This window comes from Phocoena sinus, chromosome 2 (genome assembly GCF_008692025.1).
Source record: "Phocoena sinus isolate mPhoSin1 chromosome 2, mPhoSin1.pri, whole genome shotgun sequence".
Lineage (NCBI taxonomy): Eukaryota > Metazoa > Chordata > Mammalia > Artiodactyla > Phocoenidae > Phocoena > Phocoena sinus.
Genome location: NC_045764.1, coordinates 82,335,463 through 82,358,581, shown reverse-complemented (window position 1 = coordinate 82,358,581; position 23,119 = coordinate 82,335,463). Strand labels below are relative to the sequence as shown.

The 23,119-nt window shown below is 42.7% G+C and overlaps 2 protein-coding genes and 1 pseudogene across 4 annotated transcripts in view; all 3 read right to left on the bottom strand.

The window, feature by feature from the left end:
* Positions 1 to 9,164: 9,164 nt before the first annotated feature.
* BCL2L10 (BCL2 like 10) lies at positions 9,165 to 16,968 on the bottom strand. The gene is given in 4 exon segments (XM_032621707.1): positions 9,165 to 9,335; positions 15,177 to 15,493; positions 15,496 to 15,756; positions 16,884 to 16,968. Coding segments are annotated over 4 exon segments (834 nt in total).
* On the bottom strand, positions 9,688 to 11,452 carry LOC116749834 (annotated as a pseudogene).
* A 3,184-nt stretch (positions 16,969 to 20,152) lies between the features above and the next one.
* Positions 20,153 to 23,119, bottom strand: part of GNB5 (G protein subunit beta 5) — a 44,519-nt gene continuing 41,552 nt past the window's right edge. For all 3 annotated transcript variants that reach the window (XM_032622238.1, XM_032622239.1, XM_032622240.1), the window contains one exon: positions 20,153 to 23,029. In XM_032622238.1, the coding sequence (XP_032478129.1) occupies positions 23,018 to 23,029 (12 nt within the window). In that variant the 3' untranslated portion in view covers positions 20,153 to 23,017. The remainder of the gene's footprint in view (positions 23,030 to 23,119) is intronic.

Genomic DNA, 23,119 nt, shown 5'->3' with positions numbered 1-23,119 from the left:
AGTTAAAAAAATCCCATTTAAAATTGCGTCAAAAATAATAATATACTTAGGAATAAACAATCAAGGAAGTGAAAGACCTATACTCTGAAAACTGTAAAATTCTGAGCAAGGAAATGGAAGATGATACAAAGAAATGGAAAGTTATCCTATGCTCTCTGATTGAAGAATTAATATTATTAAAATGGCCATACCACCCAAAGCAAGCTACAGATTTAATGCAACCCCTATTAAAATACCCATGACATTCTTCACAGAACTAAAACAAATAATCCTAAAATTCATATGGAAACACAAAAGGTCCCAAATTGCAAACGCAATCTTGAGAAAAAAGAACAAAGCTGGAGGTGCACCCTCCCTGACTTCAGACTATACTCCAAAGGTATAGTAATAAAAACAGCATGGTATTGGCACAAAAACAGACACATAGATCAATGGAACAGAATAGAAAGCCCAGAAACAAACCCACACATTTACAGTCAATTAATTTACAGCAAAGAAAGCAAGAATATACAATGGAGAGAGACAGTTTCTTCAATAAATGGTGCTGGCAAAACTGACAGTCACATGTAAAACAATGAGATTAGAACATTTCCTCACACCATATAAAAAATGGTCATCAAAAAGACAAGAGATAACAAAAAAGAGGATGTGGAGATAAGGAACCCCTTGTGCATTTTTGGTACAGCTGCTGTGGCAAACAGTATGAAGAAACCTTAAAAATTAAAAATGCAACTACCATATGATTTAGCAATTTGACTTCTGGGAATATATCCAAAAGAAATGAAAACATTAACTCAAAGAGATATGTGTACTCTCATGTTCATAGCAGCATTATTTACAATACCCAAGACATGGAAAAACCTTAAGTGTCTGTCAATGGATGAATAGAAAAAGAAGTTGTGGTGTATGTATGTTAGTTCAATATTAGTGTATAGAAGAGCAACAGACTTCTGTATGTTAATCTTGTATCCTACAACTTTGCTGAATTCATTTATCAGTTCTAATAATTTTTAGGTGGAGACTTCAGGGTTTTCTACACACACACACACACACACACACACACACACACACACACACACGAGTATTATTCAGCCATAAAAAAATAATGAGGAAATCCTGCCATTTGCAACGTGGATGGACCCTGGAGACATAATGTGAAGTAAAATAAGTCAAAGATAGACATACTGTATGATCTCACATATATGTGAAATCTAAAACAGAACAAAACAGAAAAACTCATAAAAAAGAGATGAAATCTGTGTACCAAAGGTAGGGGATGGGGGGAGGGAGAATTGAATGAAGGTGGTCAAAAGGTACTAACTTCCAGTTATAAGATTAAAAAAGTACCAGGGATGTAATGTACAACATGATAATTATAGTTAACACTGCTGTATGATATATAGGAAAGTTGTTAAGAGTGTAGATCCTGAGTTCTCATCACAGGAAAAAAAATTTTCTTTTTATTGTAGTAATAATTTCATAATATATGTAAGATAAGCCATTATGTTGTATACCTTAAACTTATGCAGTGATGTATGTCAATTATATCTCAATAAAACTGAAAAAAAATACTGTGACCTTCTCCCCCACCCCCCGACAAAAAACATCCAGAGGGAGGAAAATGAAGACCCCCATGCCAGGCAGGAGCTGTGTGGGTCAATCAGAAAAGCAATTCAGCCCTAAATTACTGCTGCAGTTTCTATCATGTGACATTAAGGAGTCCTGACTTCTTCAAGCGCCACCTCTTCTTGGTTTCCATCACACCCCTAGTTTCTCTGCTCTCTTCTCTCCCCTTCCCCCAGGGCTCTCCACTCCTCCTGCGACTCAAACATCACCTCTACAGGGAGGCCCTCCTTGAATCCTCATTCTAAATTAGCCCTCCAAAAAAAAAAAAAAAGCTGAAAAAAGGGAATTCCCTGGCGGTCCAGTGGTTAGGACTCTGTGCTTTCACTACCGAGGGCTCGGGTTCAATCCCTGGTCGGGGAACTAAGATCCCATATACATACATACATACATACATATTAGTCCTGACTGCCCCACTTTCATAGCACTGCATTTCCATAGTTGTAAGTACTTGCAGAAGGAAACCTTTGGGAAAGACCACAGAACCAGGTATGTTTTGGTTAAGGTCCTAGCTTTTATACTGTGTGGTGTATTCATGGTTATTTCATTAAAAATAAGCAGTCCATGCAGGCATGGATTAATGATGTGTATGTCCTGAACTAATAATTATGACTGATGTGATTCTGTGCGCCTGAGAGCCATTGAAAAGCGAATGAAGAGCCATTTTTAAGTATTCTGAACACTTTATGTGTTTGGCTTTCTGTTGATAATGAGTTGAGGGTAGTAGAAGTCAGAGATTTGTGCTTATTTTAATCATTTAGCCCATTTGATGGAGGTGAGAAAAGGGAAGGGGAGTAGTAAGTAAGGTAAGAACTAAATAAAAAGTGGCAGTTTAAGCCAAAGAGAATTTAGCAGTAAGAGGGAGATGTTTTCTTGAAATTTCACTGAAGAGAAAATTTAATATGGGTATTGAAGAATTCCAGCGAATGATGGATGGGGAAGAGTGTTGTTGTTGAGGAAATGGCATGAACACGAAACTGGTTCAGAGACAGGACAGACAACATGAATCTAGGGGACAGTGGGACAGACTGGCAGGAATATGAGGCCGGAATGAGGGAAAGCTGGTCTCGGGATCTGGACTGTTTCCACTGCAGGCCATGAGGAACCAATAAAGATCTTTAAACAAGGATGCATCCCTGAGAAGCATTTTACTAGTTATTCCAGGTAGCAAAGTTGCAGATGGATTTGGCATATATGAGGATGAAAAGTGGTCAAAGAGAGCTGGAAAGGAGGTTTTAAGGCCATAAATGTGGGGCATGTGGGGCAGAGAAGGGCTTCTAGAGGAAGATTAGAGAACATTTTGATTAAAAGAGGGAAAGAATACACCCTAAGAATGATAGTAGTGTGGGTTGGAAAAAGCAGTAGGGAGATGAAGGAGAGTGGGGTCCAAAAGATCTACGGGAAAAGGACAACTGGAAAAAATGGATGAGTTTGAAGCAACAGCATTTACCTAGAAGTGCCCAGCTAGAAACTAGAAATGCACGATAAATTTGAGAAAAGATAATAACAAATATATTATCCTTCCAAGTAGACAAGGGATAGGGTATCAGACAAAATTTTGAGGGACCCAATGCTTACAGGCTGATGGGTAAGAATATTACTAGAAAATGCACTCCAACCCAGCACCCCTAGAGTGTCCTGAACTGTCACATTACTCAGTGCTACATAATACTACTCATCTTCTTCTCATGAGCCCACAATACTTAGCTTGTGGAACAAGCATACACACACTAAGAACAATGACAAAATTACCACATGGGAAAAATATTTCATCCTCTTGTGGCTAGACAGTCCAGTCAAAAACATATCTGAAACCTGGAATGTTTCATCACTCAGCACTGTCAGTGCTGTTAAGGTACTATTTTTTTCTTACCACAGAGGATTAACATAGGTGTGTCTAATCCTTAATTTACTCAAAGAACCTGAGAGATCCTAGGTTAAATTATGGTCTGAGCAATGACACCACAACTCTTCCCTCCTAAAAGGCTAAAATGAAAAAAAAAAATGCTGGAAGTAAAGGCAGCCATCAACACACCAGAAACCAAGGGAATTCCTGGTAGAAAACAACTATCCCCATCATTTTATACAATTATCCAAGAAAAAGAAAGTGACGTATAAATTGAGAAACATTAGTTCCAACTAGTTAGAGTTCAAAATAGCCAGATTTAAAACCCACATTACGTTTCTTTTTATGACAGCCATTACTTACTAACAAATGTAACGGAAAAATTGATTCTGTGACTCAATAATGAGTTGAGTTTCACTTGTAAAAAAAAATCAGTTTAGAGATTAGCTCAAGATGGTGGAGTAGAAGGACATGAGCTCACCCGCTTCTTACAAAAACACCAAAATCACAACTAACTGCTGAACAACCATCAATAAAAAAATGCTGGAACCTACCAAAAAAGATACCTTACATCCAAACACAAAGAAGTAGCCACAACAAGATGGTAGGAGGGGTGCAATCATGATAAAATCAAATCATATACCTGCCAGGTGGGCAACCCACAAACTGTAAAACAATTATACCACAGAAGTTATCCCGCAGGAGTGAAAGTTCTGAGCACCATGTCAGGCTTCCCAGCCTGGTGGTCAAGCAATGGGAGGAGGAGTCCCCAGATAATCTGGCTTTGAAGGCCAGTGGGGTTTGATTACAGGACTTCTACAGGACTGGGGCAAACAGAAACTCAAAGTCTCATGTGCACAAGAGAGTCTCATACAGGATAAATCCAAGGAGAAACACGACAAGACACGTATTAATCAAACTATCAAAAATTAAATACAAAGAACAAATATTAAAAGCAGCAAGGGAAAAGCAACAAGTAACACATAAGGGAATCCCCATACGGTTAACAGCTGATCTTTCAGCAGAAACTCTGCAAGCCAGAAGGGACTGGCAGGACATATTTAAAGTGATGAAAGAGAAAACCCTACAACCAAGATTACTCTACCCAGCAAGGATCTCATTCAGATTTGACAGAGAAATTAAAACCTTTACAGACAAGCAAAAGCTAATAGAATTCAGCACCACCAAACCAGCTTTACAACAAATGTTAAAGGAACTTCTCTAAACAGGAAACACAAGAGAAGGAAAAGACGTAAAATAACAAACCCAAAACAATTAAGAACATGGTCATAGGAACATACATATCGATAATTACTTTAAATGTAAATGGATTAAATGCTCCAACCAAACGACATACACTGGCTGAATGGATCCAAAAACAAGACCCATATATATGCTGTCTACAAGAGACCCACTTCAGCCCTAGGGACACATACAGACTGAATGTGAGGGGATGGAAAAAGATATTCCATGCAAATGGAAACCAAAAGAAAGCTGGAGTAGCAATTCTCAGACAAAATAGACTTTAAAACAAAGAGTATTACAAGAGACAAAAAAGGACACTACATAATGATCCAGGGATCGATCCAAGAAGAAGATATAACAGTTGTAAATATTTATGCACCCAACATAGGAGCACCTCAATACGTAAGGCAAATACTAACAGCCGTAAAAGAGGAAATCAACAGTAACACAGTCATAGCAGGGAACTTTAACACCCCACTTTCACCAATGGACAGATCATCCAAAATGAAAATAAAGAAACACAAGCTGCAAATGATACATTAAACAATATGGACTTAATTGATATTTATAGGACATTCCATCCAAAAACAACAGAATACACGTTCTTCTCAAGTGCTCATGTAACCTTCTTCAGGATAGATCATCTCTTGGGTCACAAATCAAACCTTGGTAAATTTAAGAAAATTGAAATCGTATCAAGTATCTTTTCCAACCACAGCGCTATGAGACTAGATATACAGGAATAAATCTGTAAGAAATACAAACACATGGAGGCTAAACAACACACTATTTAATAACCAAGAGATCACTGAAGAAATCAAAGAGGAAAATAAAAAACTACCTAGAAACAAATGACAATGAAAACACAATGACCCATAACCTATGGGATGCAGCAAAGGCAGTCCTAAGAGGGAAGTTTATAGCTTTACAATCCTACCTTAAGAAACAAGAAACATCTCAAATAAACAACCTAACCTTGCACCTAAAGCAATTAGAGAAAGAAGAACAAAAAACCACCAAAGTTAGCAGAAGGAAAGAAATCATAAAGATCAGATCAGAAGTAAATGAAAAAGAAATGAAGGAAATGATAGCAAAGATCAATAAAACTAAAAGTTGGTTCTTTGAGAAAATTGATAAACCAGTAGCCAGACTTATGAAGAAAAAAGGGAGGGGCTTCCCTGGTGGCACAGTGGTTGAGAGTCCACCTGCCGATGCTGGGGACACAGATTCCTGCCCCAGTCCGGGAAGATCCCACATGCCGCGGAGCGGCTGGGCCCGTGAGCCATGGCCGCTGAGCCTGCACGTCCGGAGCCTGTGCTCCACAACGGGAGAGGCCACAACAGTGAGAGGCCCGCGTACCGCAAAAAAAAAAAAAAGGAAGAAGACTCAAATCAATAGAATTAGAAATGAAAAAGGAGAAGTAACAACTGACACTGCAGAAATACAAAGGATCATGAGAGATTACTACAAGTAACTATATATCAATAAAATGGACAACCTGGAAGAAACAGATAAATTCTTAGAAATGCACAACTTCTGAGACTGAACCAGGAAGAAATAGAAAATATGAACAGACCAATCACAAGCACTGCCATTGAAACTGTGATTAAAAATCTTCCAAAAAACAAAAGGCCAGGAAAAGATGGCTTCACAGGCTAATTCTATCAAACATTTAGAGAAGAGCTAACACCTATCCCTCTGAAACTCTTCCAAAATATAGCAGAGGGAGGAACACTCCCAAACTCATTCTACAAGGCCACCATCACCCTGATACCAAAACCAGACAAAGATGTCACAGAGATAGAAAACTACAGGCCAATATTACTGATGAACATAGATGCAAAAATCCTCAACAAAATACTAGCAAACAGATTCAACAGCACATAAAAAGGATCATACACCATGATCAAGTAGGGTTTATTCCAGGAATGCAAGGATTCTTCAATAGATGCAAATCAATCAATGTGATATACCATATTAACAAATTGAAGGACGAAAACCATATGATCATCTCAATAGATGCAGAGAAAGCTTTCGACAAAATTCAACACCTATTTATGATAAAAAACCCTGCAGAAAGTAGGCATAGAGGGAACTTTCCTCAACATAATAAAGGCCATATATGACAAACCCACAGCCAACATCGTCCTCAATGGTGAAAAACTGAAACCATTTCCACTAAGATCAGGAACAAGACAAGGTTGCCCACTCTCACCACTCTTATTCAACATAGTTTTGGAAGTTCTAGCCACAGCAATCAGAGAAGAAAAAGAAATAAAAGGAATCCAAATCAGAAAAGAAGAAGTAAAGCTGTCACTGTTTGCAGATGACATGATACTATACATAGAGAATCCTGAAGATGCTACTAGAAAACTACTAGAGCTAATCAATGAATTTGGTAAAGTAGCAGGATACAAAATTAATGCACAGAAATCTCTGGCACTCTTATACACTAATGATGAAAAATCTGAAGGTGAAATTAAGAAAACACTCCCATATACCACTGCAACAAAAAGAATAAAATATCTAGGAATAAACGTACCTAAGGAGACAAAAGACCTGTATGCAGAAAATTATAAGACACTGATGAAAGAAATTAAAGATGATACAAATAGATGGAGAGATATACCATGTTCTTGGATTGGAAGAATCAACATTGTGAAAATGACTCTACTACCCAAAGCAATCTGCAGATTCCTTGCAATCCCTATCAAACTACCACTGGCATTTTTCACAGAACTAGAAAAAATTTTTTCACAATTTGTATGGAAACGCATAAGACCCCGAATAACCAAAGCAATCTTGAGAAAGAAAAGCAGAGCTGGAGGAATCAGGCTCCCTGACTTCAGAATATATTACAAAGCTACAGTAATCAAGACAGTATGGCACTGGCACAAAAACAGAAATATAGATCAATGGAACAGGATAGAAAGCCCAGAGATAAACCCACGCATATATGGTCACCTTACCTTTGATAAAGGAGGCAACAATATACAGTGGAGAAAAGACAGCCTCTTCAATAAGTGGTGCTGGGAAAATTGGACAAGTACATGTAAAAGTATGAAATTAGAACACTCCCTAACACCATATACAAAAATAAATTCAAAATGGATTAAAGACCTAAATGTAAGGCCAGATACCATCAAACTCTTAGAGGAAAACATAGGAAGAACACTCTATGACATAAATCACAGCAAGATCCTTTTTACCCAGCTCCTAGAGAAATGGAAATAAAATCAAAACTAAACAATGGGGTCTAATGAAACTTAAAAGCTTTTGCACAGCAAAGGAAACCATAAACAAGACCAAAAGACGACCCTCAGAATGGGAGAAAATATCTGCAAATGAAGCAACTGACAAAGGATTAATCTCCAAAATTTACAAGCAGCTCATGAAGCTCAACATCAAAAAAACAAACAACCCAATCCAAAAATGGGCAGAAGACCTAAACAGACATTTCTCCAAAGAAGATATACAGATTGCCAACAAACACATGAAAGAATGCTCAACATCATTAATCATTAGAGAAATGCAAATCAAAACTACAAGGAGATATCACCTCACACAGGTCAGAATGGCCATCATCAAAAAATCTAGAAACAATAAATGCTGGAGGCGGTGTGGAGAAAAGGGAACCCTCCTACATTATTGCTAGGAATGTAAATTGGTACAGCTACTAAGGAGAATAGTATGGAGGTTCCTTAAAATAACTAAAAATACAGCTACCATATGATCCAGGAATTCCACTCCTGGGCATATATCTGGAGAAAACCATGGTTTGAAAGGATTCATGCACCTCAGTGTTCACTGCAGCAATGTTTACAATAACCAAGACATGGAGGCAACCCAAATGTCCATCGACAGAAGAATGGATAAAGAAGATATGGTACATATAAATAATGGATTATTACTCAGCCATTAACAAGAATGAAATAATGCCACTTGCAGCAACACGGATGGACCTGGAGATTATCGTACTAAGTGAAGTAAGTCAGACAGGGAAAGACAAATATCATATAATATCACTTATATAAAAATCTTTTAAAAATGATACAAATGAACTTATTTACAAAACAGAAACAGACTTACTGAGCAAATGGTCACCAGAGGGGAAGGGTGGGGGGTGGAGATGGATAATTAGGGAGTTTGGGATTGACATGTATACACTGCTATATATAAAACAGATACCCAAAAAGGACCTACTGTATAGCACAGGGAACTCTGCTCAATATTATGTAACAATGTAAATGGGAAAATAATTTGAAAAAAAGTAGATACATGTATATAACTGAATCACTTTGCTGTACACCTGAGACTCACACAGCATTGTTAATCAACTATACTCCAATATAAAATAAAAGTTAAATAAAAATCAGTTTAAGAAGAAAAGGAAATTTATTGAGCCCCAACTAGCTTTAGGCTCAGCCAAATTGTGAGACTTCAGTCGTCATCAAAACTTTTTCTCCATGCTCCATCTCACCCCCAATCTCTGACCTCTGTCCTGTGAGCTCTTCTCTTCAAGGCAGGCTCCCTCTGGGAAGGCAAAACATCCTCTCCAGATTCTATTCCCAGTGGCAAAAGAACTCAAAGAGTTGGAATACTCCTGGCAAAAACACAGGACCTGTATGAAGAAAACCATAAGAGACCTAAATAAGTGGAACAGGAGTTATGCTCCTAGAAGGGGAGACACAATATTGTAAAGTTACTACTTATTTCCAAATTGGTTTACAATCCAATCCCATTCTATTCAAAATCCTAAAGCAATGTCTTAATGGATTCTTTATAAACTGGTTTTCAGAATTCAACTTAAACAATTCACAGAAATGGCCAAGGATTTTTTTTTTTGAGAAAAAAGAATGGTGGGGTAAATTAGACTATAACATCAAATGTTTAAACATGTCATAAACATATAGTAATTGAGACAGAGTGCTATTAGTAGAGGAAAAGATAAGTCAACAAACTAGAGAAAACATTCAAATTAGCTGGGAAAAAACGGACCATCTATAAACAGTGCTGAAACACCCACCCCAACTCTTCTTTTATAAGAAGTGAGTCCTACTTCATACTGTTACCAAATGCAAGTTCATATGCCCCACATACAGTGAAAAACAAACTGAAACATCAGAGTTTGGAGCAGAGAAAGGTTTATTGCAGGGCCACACAGTTTCAGTTGCTAGAGTCAGTACACTGACTGAAACCAACAAAGGCTGCATAACCAATTCCTCCAAAACGCTGGAAATACCATCCTTTTGGACATCAATGCCTATAGTTTTTTCTCCTTGGCATGCCGGTTTTCTTAGTTCTGTGACTGTAGACGTGGGATTCAGTCCAGCAGTTTCAGCTAGTGTAGATGGAATGAGCTCCGTAGTAACATCTGCAGAGGCATGAACGCAGTAGGATTTCATACCACTCAATGTTCATGAATATCCGGTTAACCACAGGGCCCACTCTATCTCTGGAGCACTGCCTCCTGCAATAAGAGCTCTCTGCTTTACTAAACAATGAATAACACATAGGGCATCATGAACTGAGGGCTCGGCTTCTTCGATCACCAATGTGTTAGAACCAGGAACAACAGCTATAACTTTTTCCTGGGATAATATAGCCTGTAATCTTGAGCAGTGTGCCAGAACCCTGTAAATTGACCCCCTCAGCCAAACCCAGCATGTCAGCAGTCAAGTTGGTCAGTATGAGCAATTGGCTTGGTTCCTATATTCTCTCTTTCAATGTCCTTAACTACCACAATCTTCATTTTGATCAGGAAATTTAATACAAGATCACTAAGAGCATGTCTTAAGAATCAACTGTTTGATTATCATGATCTGTTTTTAAGCCCAATCTTAATCTTTTCAACTCTGGATATGTCAGAATTGGCCACCTTATGGGTGAGAAACCAGCCCTTCCACCAACACAAAATCATCAATTGTCCCACCAAGTTTCCTTTTTTTTTTTTTTAAAAAAAAAGACAGTTTATTTAAACTAAAAACAAGCAAAAAAACAAGAACAGTTTACCCACCCATTCCTCTCACCCCTCTACGGCCACCTCTGGAAACCACCAACCTGTTCTATCTATGAGCTTGTTTTTTGTTTTTGTTTTTAGATTCCACCTGTAAGAGAGATCACACAGTATTTGTCTTTCTGTCTGATTTATTTCACTTAGCATTATACCCTGGAGGGCATTAGCAGGTTTCTTAACTATTCTGACATCTCTGAGATGTACAACAGTAGCTGTGGCTGGATCAGTCACTTTCCTCCCTGCATTTACACTCACGTAAGAGAAAGACTCGAATACTGAGAGACAACTGCTGACGTCAGTGAAGTGGCTGCACTGTTTAACAGCACTTCTCTGTCACTCGCTTCCACAGGTCACGGCATGTCAAGATTTCAATACCCTTTCCAAATCCTTCTAAAGTGATCTGGAAATGATGAATCCATTTCTGAAAAAACCTGGTACAGGAATCAAAGAAAGAGCCAGCAACGATGACCACTGCTGTGGTGCCATTTCCTTCTTTCTCTTGAGCCTTAGCTCTACCGGCATTCTGGCTGTTGGATGTAACGCTTGTGTTTGTCTCAGAATGGTAGCACCATTTGTAATGGTCACATCACCTCTTCCATCTTGAATCATTTTATCCATTCCTTTTGGTCCAAGTCTTGATCTAATGCATCAGCAACAGCTTTGGCCATGAAGATGCTGCTGAAGCAGATCTGGGCTGGCTTCTTGTCCTCACGGGTGCTTTGCCCCTGGCTGCTAGCAAGCTTGGTTGGGTCTGTGTGGTCTCTGAAGGACAGACGGATACAGATTCCAGCGGGCACTAGAATAACTGTGTTCACTGTTAACCACTGAAGGGGATCAGAACATGTTACACCCAAATATGCCACTTTGGCATACTGATTATTTTAGCTGAAGGCAACTGAGAAATAGCATATATAGGAAGGGCTCTCCGACCCCTTGCTGCCTAAAAGCAGGGCATAAATTTCCTGTGAGAAAGGTGCCTTCTTGTACCAGGAAGGGGAGAACACTCTTATCACTGGCGATGGGAGTTAATACCAAGATGAATCTACATTAATTTTACTAAAATAATCCTCATCTTCTATTAGCTTCCCCCATATAGTCCTAGTCACTGTCCCACAATATACCACCCGTGGAAGCCCAACCCCTTTTCTTTGTTTAGTCACATCTCCACGATTTATCGCCCTTTGTTAAAATGGTATGTAAACCCCAAGTCTTACTGCTTGAGTTTTCACTTCTTTTCTATGAAGTCCCTGTAAAAAAATTAACATCAAATAAGATTTGTATGTTTCTCTCCTGTTAAGCTATTTTTTGTCTTTGAAATTCATTGGGCTCAGGTACAGGGTAAAGTTTTCTTTCTCCATCTACTTCAAGCGATGGGTTGACTACAGAATGGAAGGTGAAAGAGGAGGACTTGTTATGTGCCTGTGTATTGATTAAATGTTTAAAATAATTGTATGTGTTGTATTTAAAGAGACAATAAAAAGGAAATTGTCATCAATTAAGTTACTCCTAAGAATAAAGGCTTATTGAATCCCAAGCAAAACCAACTTTTTTTGTTTGTTTGTTTTTGTTTTTTTGCGGTACACGGGCCTCTCACTGTTGTGGCCTCTCCAGTTGCCGAGCACAGGCTCCGGACGCGCAGCCTCCGGAAGCGCAGGCTCCGCGGCATGTGGGATCTTCCCGGACCGGGGCACGAACCCGTGTCCCCTGCATTGGCAGGCGGACTCTCAACCACTGCGCCACCAGGGAAGCTCCCAACTGTTTTTTTTAAAGATGCATAAATTAAAACTTTAAAGATTTAATAATTTATTGAAGTCAGAAAAATAAAATTTCAATATATTAACTCTAAAAACCTAGAAGTCCCAGAAATTACATTTTAAAGGATTTAGAAAGAATTCCTTATAAAAGGATTTACTATTACATTCTTTGTTAAACTAAACTGTGACTGGGAAGACTTGTAGTATCATTTTACACCCCTGACACAGTGCCTTGATAAAGTAGTCAGCAGTAGCACATGAAATCATGGATAAATGAGAGATACATATCCACTCTTATCCAAAGGTAGCAAATAGCCCCGTATTTCCTATTTAATGGAAAGCAGTTTCTTCTGTAATTCTTTGGCGCAATAAGCCTTTAGACCCCTGTCTCTCCCATTTAAAGAAGAGGCATTTGTGCCTTTGTCCTAATATCTCTCAGTACTTGTCAGGAGTTAAAATACTGGCTGAATCACGGTAGGACTCATATGAATGCAGTTAAAAATGTCTCAGGAGGTGGTTTACTCTGGTTTGTTCTTTCACATCTCAAATTTGCTTGGCTGGTCACAGTTCGGCAGGTAGAAATGAGTTAAGAATTTCAGAACTCACGATAATTTTGACCAGAAGTAGATTAAGATCATTGCTGTAGAGTATGAGAGAAAAAGCCAGACCAGCTGTCTTTCCCAAGATGGCTGCAATGAGCGTTGGAAGAAGAGACAAAATCCATCCTATAAGGGGAGGGAGAAGAGAACTAGATTGCTTCATAACACTCAAAACCTGTACTCAATAAAATGCACCGGAGGTTCTAAATTAAACACTAAGACAACTCCTGAATTTAAAATGTAAAAAAAGGAAATCTTAGGGCTTCCCTGGTGGCCCAGTGGTTGAGAGTCCGCCTGCCGATTCAGGGGACACGAGTTCGTGCCCCGGTCCGGGAAGATCCCACATGCCGCGGAGCGGCTGGGCCCGTGAGCCATGGCCGCTGAGCCTGTGCTCCGCAACGGGAGAGGTCACAACAGTGAGAGGCCCGCATACCGCAAAAAAAAAAAAAAAAAGGAAAGCCTGAGCAATAGGTAACTTGTAATTAAGAATCTTCGAGTTAGTATTTGTAAGAAGTAGGCTAACATAGGGGGTACAAGGTCATGGGGACACAACTTTGTCAGCGCAAGAATACTCATCTTTTCACTCACTTCTTTCAAAAGCCGAGAGGAAGGTAGAATACTATATATCATGTTCTTTCCTGAGCAAGGAACTAATGCCATTTTGGGAAACTGACAAATCGCTAAATTGAAAGGTATCCCCTGAGACAATAAAGCAAGCAGTTCCAGTCAGAAAAATGGCGGGGGTGGGGGGAGGGACTTGAAATCCAGCCAGTGGCATTTTAACTGCAGCTGAGAGAGGTGTGGGCACGTCTAGTTTACTCATTTGTGGAATTTCTGCTTCTTGATGTTAAAAGATTGTTCCTTACTCAATGGTGATTAGCCAAAACATGAGAACAAAAACAATGCGCCCCTATCAATTTCCTCTTTAGTGCAGAGTGCCCTTGGGGGCCAAACGCCTTGTTAAGACAAACGGCGGCTCAGGTGGTGGCGTTCTGAGAGTTCACAGGCCTGAATAGTTGAAGACCCCGCCTCCCGATCCCTTCCCATCCCAAAAGAATGGAATTAATGCTAACACCTCAAACTGTTCATGCAAGGTCAAGGTTGATTCAAATACTACCTCTCCTCCACAAATGGAACCCAATTCATCAATACAGGTCTACCAGGAAATTGCAAAACAGGAGGCTAAGTTTCCTGCAGTGTCTTCCCTAGATTCTTAGGTTTTTTTTTTAATTGTTGGTTTTAATAGTTTGGCTGTGTTTCTTCTATAACCTGGGTCACCACGGTTGCTGATTCAACCCCAGTAAGGAGGAGAAGAAAGAAGCAGGGGTCTCGCTCAGAACCCAGGAGGCATTCTCCCCTTTTACTGAAAGCTGGCCAGACTCTCGCTGATTATGAGCTCAGTTTAGAAGCCGCAGTGCAAGGGCCTCCCGCTCTAGCCTAGACCACAGAGATCAATGGCTTACAGCTGCGCGCCAGGGCGCCTGGCTATCTCCCAATTGAGGGCTGCGTGCAGTCAATCGAAAGTTAAGGAACCTCGAGTTGTCAGCACCACGGGGTGCCCGCCCAACCACCGCCCCCACCCCCCCCCCGAGACCTCTGCCTCAGCTCTTCCGCTGGACAAGGGGCTGCCTTTCCATTCTAACGTTTTAGGCTGGTGTGCTCTGACTTGCAGAGCCGTGGGGGTCTATGGAGAAAGGTGCATCTAATAAGTGTTGGAGAAATAACCCACCTGGCCCAGGCCACCCCGTTGCTGACTTCGCCACTTTGGGAATTTCTACCTAAGCAAAGCATCCAGACCTAACATGAGCTCACCCTAAAACCCCGAGAGCGGTCAAGGACAAGGCCGAAGTGTGCAAACCCAAGTCGTGCGCTGCTGTTTCAGAATGGGTTAGTATGAGAGCCGTCTAGCTAGGCCTGTTTTGGTGACTGACTCCGCCAGTAGAGGAGAAAGCCGGACTTCACCACGAATGTCCCAGGCCTGCTGAAACGAACGCCCCACGGGGCTGGCGCCGCAGGGTCCCTCCGGGCGCCGGCCGCGTGGGCGCGTCCCGGGCTGCCCACCCGCTCCGGGTCCCCGCGCCCGCCGCGCTCACCCAGCCGCCGTTCGCCATCAGCCAGGCGCGGTGCCGTCCGGAGAGCTGAGCACACAGCAAGGCCACCAGGAACCGGCAGTCTCTGCTAACGTCTTCATTCTCCGTCTTCTTCCGCCTACGGACCTCCCGCGGCGGCCTCTCCAGCAGCGTCCCCGCGAAGGTCACGAGCGCTGCCACGAGGCCCCAGCTGGGGTCACCACGGTTGTTGGCGAGCAGCTCCTGCGCCGTCCAGGCCACCAGCTCGACGCGGTTCCCGCGGAAGCCGCGGTATTGCGACAAGAAGTGCAGGTTGGTCTTCTGTTTCCAGGCGGCCACGGGCGCAGCACGGCGGCCTCAGGCGTGGACGGCGCCCGCACGGGGGTGCCGGGCTCGCGGGAGCAGTACTCCAGGTAGTCCCTCAGCAGCTTGGCTGTGCGCTCCCTGAACACGTCCCCCGTGACTCCGCCTCTGCCGGGGCCTGACCTGGCCAGTTTTCTAGGCTCGCCCGCGCCCCGCCCCGCCCCGCCCCTCCCCGCTCCGCTTTGTCTCGGCTCGGCCCGGTCCGCCCCGGGCAGTTGCTTTCCCAGGTCCCGAGAGGAGCCTTTGATGGGAATCCCATTTACACCTGTTCCGGCCCCAATTGGCGAGGCCCAGCTGTGTGCATGTGTTCACATAGCAATCAGGGGCATAGTGAGACTCTTCTGGGGTTATTGTTTAGCTCTCGGCTTGGGGACTAAGAACCCAGTGGGGACAGTCTGGGAAGTTGCGCTAGACTTTTGCCTCCTTTTTAGGAGAGGTTGACAGAGGCTACACACAGCCCTCCACTGGCGGCTCCCTTGAAAGGATTATCAGCATCTTCTCAGATTGGACTGAAGCATCCAGGTGTGTGTGGGAGGTACCTTTCTTTGGGTCTGGGATACGTAGCAGGAAACAGGATGATTCTCCTGCAGGTTGCTAGAGTGCCAATATTGGCTGCATTCACTCATTCATTCACTCATTTACTCCTAGTCTTTGGGGTGGTAGGTCTCCCCCTTAGCACTGGAGATATAATGGAGAACAAGGCATGTGGTTCCTGTTCTCAAGGACCCTAGAGTCTAGCGATGGCACAAAGAAACAGGCAATCACAGTACAGTTAAATTATCACCACAAGAGAGGTTGAGGGAGTACCCAGCTTTTGGCTGCTTCTTAAAGCTACCATCCCTATATTGCTTAGAATTCTCCACTTTTTACTGGCCAGTCCGTTACTCCAATTCCCTATTATAGTTAATACTTCTTATACTAATCTTTCTCTGTTCATGTTACTCTATGGTAACACGATTTCTCCTGATTGGACACAGACTGACATAGAATTGTACCAGCAGTGAAATTTGTGAGGGTTCATTGGTCTGGAGCATTTTGAAATATCCCCGTCAGGGTGGAAGATGAATTGCTGCAGCTTGTATCACCGACAAAAAGAAAGAGGCACAACCCTTGGTAGGTCACTTTGGAGGCAACATACACATTTGAGTATGCAACCTCAACCCATCTATAGGCGGATGGATTGGGAAGCAGAACAAGAGAAGGCTCTGCAGCTGTCTAGGCTACAGTACAAGCTACTCTATCACTTGGGTTTTATGATCCAGCGGGTCCAATGATACTTGAAGTGTCAAATAGAGAAGCTGTATGGAGCCTCTGGCAAGCACCGATACAGTTATGGTGCAGACCTCTAGGACTGTGAAGCAAATCTACGTCCTCTTCTGCAGATGACGATCCTTTTGAGAAGCAGGTTCTGGCTTGCTACTAGGTCTTCATAGAGGCTGAATGAGGTGACCATGCAGCTTGAGTTCTCCTCATAATATGGACGTTGTCTGACGTGCCTTGTTTTAAGGTTGGGTGTGCACAGCACCAATCTCTGATCGAGTGCAAATGGTATATGAAAGAGTGAACTCAGGCGGGTCCATGAGGTACAAGTAAATTGTGAGTAGGCGGCTCAGACCCCTGCAACACAGCTCCTGTTGTTTGCTGCTTCTCTTGTTCCATGCCTATGACCTTCAGGGGACTGCTTATGACCAGCTGACTGAGGGAGAAAACTCAAGCCTGGATTATAGATGGGTCTGTATGATATGCTGGTACTACATGAAGGTGGACAGCTGGAGCATTATAGCCCCACTCATGGGGGACTGTGAAGACAATGGTGAAGGAAAATCCTCCCAGTGGGCAGAAATTCAAACAGGATATATGACTGTACACTATGTCTGGGGGGAGAGATGGCCAGAGTACAGATCTACATTGATTCATGGGCAGTTGCTGATGGTTTGGCTGGATGGTCAGGGCCTTGAAGATTGGTGACAAGGAAATCTTGGACAGAGATACGTGGCTGGACCCCTCTGAAGAGGCAGAATGAAGATACCCGTCTCCCATGTCAACGCCTCCAAAGGGCAGTCACTGCAGAGAAGACTCTTAATGATCAGGTAGACAAATTCCTGTGCTCTGTGGAGGTCGGAGAGCTTCTTTACACAGCTGCCACAGTGCTTGCTCCATGGGACCGTGAATGAAGAGGCCATGCAGCAGGGAGCGAGGATGTAGCAACAACAGAACTCCCCTTCCAAAGGCTGAGCTGGCTAATGCTACTGCTGAGTGCCTGATCTGCCAGTGCCAGTGATTCCTCTGTGGTGAGCCACAGGAATTTTGCCCGAAGGGAATATACATCTCTGTACGTCAAGCTGAGCTGGTTGTGACATCTTATGAATTCCCTTATTAAGTTTTATTAAGTTAAATAAACATTTTGATATATCTTCATGGTTTATTTTCAAGGGAGTCATGATTTTATCTTTTTGGACATTATATTTTAGCAGCAAGCACACAGTTTTTTCTTAGATTTGGAGTAGCTTGGGGGTTAGTGGTAGATCCTCTGGCCCTGCCATCAGTTAACTCTAATAGTTATCAGTGCAATCAAACAACAAATGAATAAATTAACCTCCACACAGAATTTCCTATGCAGTGTGCAGTCAGATTTGGTTACTACCCCCCCTCTGCCACTCAGAAGCTGGGCGACCATGAGCAAGTTATTCAGCCCTCCCAACTTCAATTTCCCCACCGATGAAATGGAGGCAATAAACTGCATTATAGGCTGTTACAAGGATTACATGAATTGGTATGTGCAAAGGCCTTAGCATAGTACCTGGCACATCGTAAAAGCTCTTTACAGAGGAGCTTGTATTATTAGTATGAGTTGACCAGGGTTACCAGGCTCGCTTGTCCCATTTTTAACCAAAAAAATCAAGATGTGACATTTTGGGTGAGCCTTACTTATATGGTTTCTGGTTTTGTTTTTGTTTTTAAAATACTGAAAATATCTAGAGCTTTTCAGTGATTCACAGCCCCCATTGGTCTCTTGCCTTTCCCACTGCCTCTCTGTGCCCGCAGGGCCCCTCCTGTGCCGCATATGGTTGCCCCAGAGCCTCCGTTTGAGCCCCCCTCTCTCAATTACCTTCTTCCTCCACTTCCAAACCCCTGCAAGGGCCTGAATGGCCCCAGGGAGGTCTCACAGGGAGGGGCTGGAAAAGGGCTCATTAGCCCAGATAAGCTGCTTTCAAAGTTGATCTGACCCTGGGAGTCCTTCCAGGGGATCCTCCAAGATCAAAACTATTTTCATAATAATACATATTACATAATAATATGTGTGGCTTTTAAAACACTCACTTTCTCAGGAGTTTTCCAGAGGCTACTGATGTGTGGTAAAGGCATCATCACCGGAATATGAGCTTCTGTATTCTTGTTTTATGATTTTGCTCAGTTTGAATTTCTAATATGATAAATACTGATAGGTATAATCCATATAAACAAAAAGCTCTCTGGGGTCCTCAATAATTTTTAAGAGTGTAGAGGGATCCTAAGATGGAAAACTTTGAGAACCACTGGCCCAGATGAATCTCTAACTGATGATAATTATCAATTTGATACATGAGTAGGGATCGCTTATGTGGGGTGGGGGGAGAGGAGAGAAAAGAATGAACAAGAGGAAGAGGAATATAGAGAGGAGGGGGAGAAGAAGAGGGGGAAAGGGGGGAGGAGGAAGGGGATAAGGAAAGAGGTGAGACAAGAAGATGGGCTTCCCTGGTGGCCCAGTGGTTGAGAGCCCGCCTGCTGATGCAGGGGACACGGGTTCGTGCCCCGGTCCGGGAGGATCCCACATGCCGCGGAGCGGCTGGGCCCGTGAGCCATGGCTGCTGAGGCTGCGTGTCCGGAGCCTGTGCTCCGCAACGGGAGAGGCCACAGCAGTGAGAGGTCCGCGTACCGATGTTGCAAGGGAGTAGGGAGAAGGAGGGAGAAGGGAAAGGAATTGGAAAGGAGAGGAAGGGAACAGGAAAGGGAGGAGGGGAAGGTATTTTACATACCTTGGAACTGTCCCATTTCCTAGATGAGGGAACTAAGGCTGAGACAAATTTAGACACTGTATATCCTGTAAAAGTGGTAGAGCTGGGTCTGAAACTAGGTGCACATCCTTTGTCCCCACGCCGTCCCCCTCTTAGAGATGAGTCCTAGTGTCAGCAGGACCACCTTCTAGCCAGATGGCCAAGCAACTATGAGAGGCAAGGATGCTAAGGCCCTTACAACCTGTACTGCTTTTAAGCCACTTATAATCCCGGGAAGGGTATAGAGGAGGTCCAGAGTGGGAAGAGGGAAGTGGATATGGGGTGCCTGCTCTGGCCTTGGGCTCACTGCAGAACAGGACCAGCAGCAGGGCCCTACTTCTGGGAGGCCAGCCGCCCATTCCCTCCAAAGCAGCTGCCTTGGTTTCAGTTCACAGGTATTTCCCACAAACACCTGTCATCACATACCTCCTTGTTTGACCCCCCTGTCTGCCTAACCTTTCTCTTCTCTGGCTGGAAAGGGGGTGTCCAAGGCTATGCACACCTCAGGGCACATCTATTTGGCCCCTTCACCACAACGGTTTGGTAGCTTTGCCTCCAAGTCCTCTAAAAAAAGAAAACCAGATTAAAACACTCCACTCAGCATTATTTTGAATATGCAAAATATAATTTATTACCTGGGGTTTATCCTTCAGTTTCCATGTGGTGTAGTATATTTCCAACCAAGTATTTCATCAGTAAATACTAAACAACAGGCACTCTGAGATTAAATACTTATAGGGGAGGTGGCTAACTGCCCATGGGGGTGAGTGTTTCAGGGAATACTGTCTTAGGGCCTTGAAGGTCACTTTAAAAAAAATTATTATTTATTATTTTTTTAAACATCCTTATGGGAGTATAATTGCTTTACAGTGGTGTGTTAGTTTCTGCTGTATAACAAAGTGAATCAGCTGTACGTATACATATATCCCCATATCCCCTCCCTCTTGCATCTCTCTCCCACCACTCTAGGTGGTCACAAAGTACCGAGAGCTGATCTCCCTGTGCTATGCGGCTGCTTCCCACTAGCTATCTGTTTTACATTTGGTAGCGTATATAAGTCCATGCCACTCTCTCACTTCGTCCCAGCTTACCCCTCCCCATCCCCATGTCCTCAAGTCCATTCTCTACATCTGCATCTTTATTCCTGTCCTGCCCCTAGGTTCTTCAGAACCATTATTTTTTTAAGATGCCATATGTATGTGTTAGCATACGGTATTTGTTTTTCTCTTTCTGACTTACTTCACCCTGTATGACAGTCTCTAGTTCCATCCACCTCACTACAAATAACTCAATTTCGTTTCTTTTTATGGCTGAAATGTGGTCACATTGTGGTCACTTTTTTGATTGGAAAGTTAGGGGCTATTTTGCACATATACTGAAGATGCTCCCCCACCTCTCCAAACATATAACCTTGAATTTGCTTCCCCAGAGTCTGGGTGACTTTTCCTTTGCCCTGCCTTCCTTCACTTCTGGGAGGCCCAGGTCAGAGTGCAGAGACACAAAAAGGTCTGTGGGAGAGAGGGAAGGGGATGCCATAACTAGGAGCCCAGGAACAAGCTCAGGAACATTCTGGGAGCAGAGCTTGGGAATTTCACAGGACACATTGTGGGGCCAGCCCTTCAGCAGTTGGCAGGAGCTGGGTAGACCCTGTGCCCATTTCCCTGAGCCCCTGTTCAGACTGGAATGTACTAGAGGGAGAAGGTGGCTGAAAAGTTGTCCCTCTGGACCATGCTCCCTCCCCCGCTTCCCTCTGGGCTCTCAAGGTGGGTAGGGCGGGGTGGAGGTCTGGGGGATGCAGGAGGAGGGGGCAGTGAGGGGGTATGGGGGTGAGCAGGAGCCTTTCATATTTTCTCTCTCTACTCCAGGGCCTGTTGTGTAGTAAAACCCTTGGTAAATGTCTTCTTGGCAAATGATTGCATATAATCATTACGTTTATTTAAAAAGAGTTGATTGAAAAGCTGGCTTGGGTAATTTTTGACTGACTGGGCCCATCTTGATACCTGAACAAGTTGTTTTGCAGGTGGGCCTGGCACACCCCCTGAGGTTTACAGGGGCACTGGGTCCAGGCCTGTCGGATGGCTCCAGCCCTGGAAGGGCAACTGCAAGCAGCAGAGCCTGCGGCTGGGCCTGCAAAGCCAGAACTACCATTAGGAAAAGGGCCAGGCTGGAGCAGGGTCAGGAGAGGGGACCGAGGATCCAGGGGACTCAGCACACACAGCCCTCGGGCACCACGAGAACCTGGCCTGCCAGACCCCAGACCACCCACAGGGCAAGCCTCACCCAGGAACTATTTTTGGTCTGAGATGACCTTTTATTTCCCTAAGTGATGCATGCCATCTTTATGAATGAGGAGTTTTCTAAAACAAAGAATCAGCCTCTACACCTTAAAACAAAACAGAACAGAAAATAAGGGATCCTGTAACTAAAGCACTTGGTACCTTCCAGAAGGAACTGCTGAATTTCACATAAAGACAAGATATATTTTATGTTATTTTTCCTCAATATAAGTGAAGCAAAGACATTATCATTCGAGACCTATCAATTAATTTGTATATGTAATTGCACTTGCGATGCAATAAAGATGAGTATAACTGATATGAACAAGATTCATTTTAGCCTGAGTAGATGCTACTAATCCTAATACCTCTAACGCTACAAACAGGTTTTTAAATGAGTTTACTGACTTGTGTTCCCACACAGAAAGGTTTTGGTTGCTCTGAGAAGCATTTGTGTCACAAACAACATTCAGCTTTTCCCTCTAAGAAGACGTCCTGTCCCCATGATGCAGAGATATATCCCACCATCACAAGATTCACACATCAAACCTTCTATTTTATGATATCTCTGCTTCATTTATAACTGTTCACACATATGAAAATGTTTTATCCGAAAAAATACAATAGGACGCAAGGCTGAGAAGGATACTTTCACCATAAAAACACACTTTAAAAAAATTGATTCTGTCTAATTACATTTGGAATCGGCATTTTCTTCTATCAAAGACCAATCAACGCTGTCCTTCTCACACAGTCCATTAAAGTCAGCACTTGCAGGGGAACGTTCCAAAAGTCACAGTGTACACTGAGAAAAATCAGCTTTTAAAGTGCTCCGAAAAATAAATTTGATTCAAGGAAACAATATGGAATATATTATATGCTGAACTGTACTGGGGATAGAATGAGCTGAGACGATAGTTTAGAATAACCTTAAAAACAGATACATTTTAAAAAGTGTTTGAAGTGAAAAACACTGTACTTGAAGGTGTTCTCATAGCGCTAGAGGCTCACACTGGGATCTTTCCAGGGTGGTGGTTTTAACAGCAATATTGGAGATGCTTGCTGAACTTTCAGTCATGGAGCTGCTCCCTTAAGCTAAGTTGCAATAAACTCTGAGATCCTCTAGAAGCAAGATCTATTTACATGTGACGATTTCAAATTCTATTCTCAGGTACCTATATGTGAATTATGATTAAGCCCAGACCTGCAAAGACACAAATAGATAATTTTTAGTCTGTTTTCAGTTAATGACTTGTAAAACCTGAGTTTAAAGAGATAAAATCATAGTCTACTA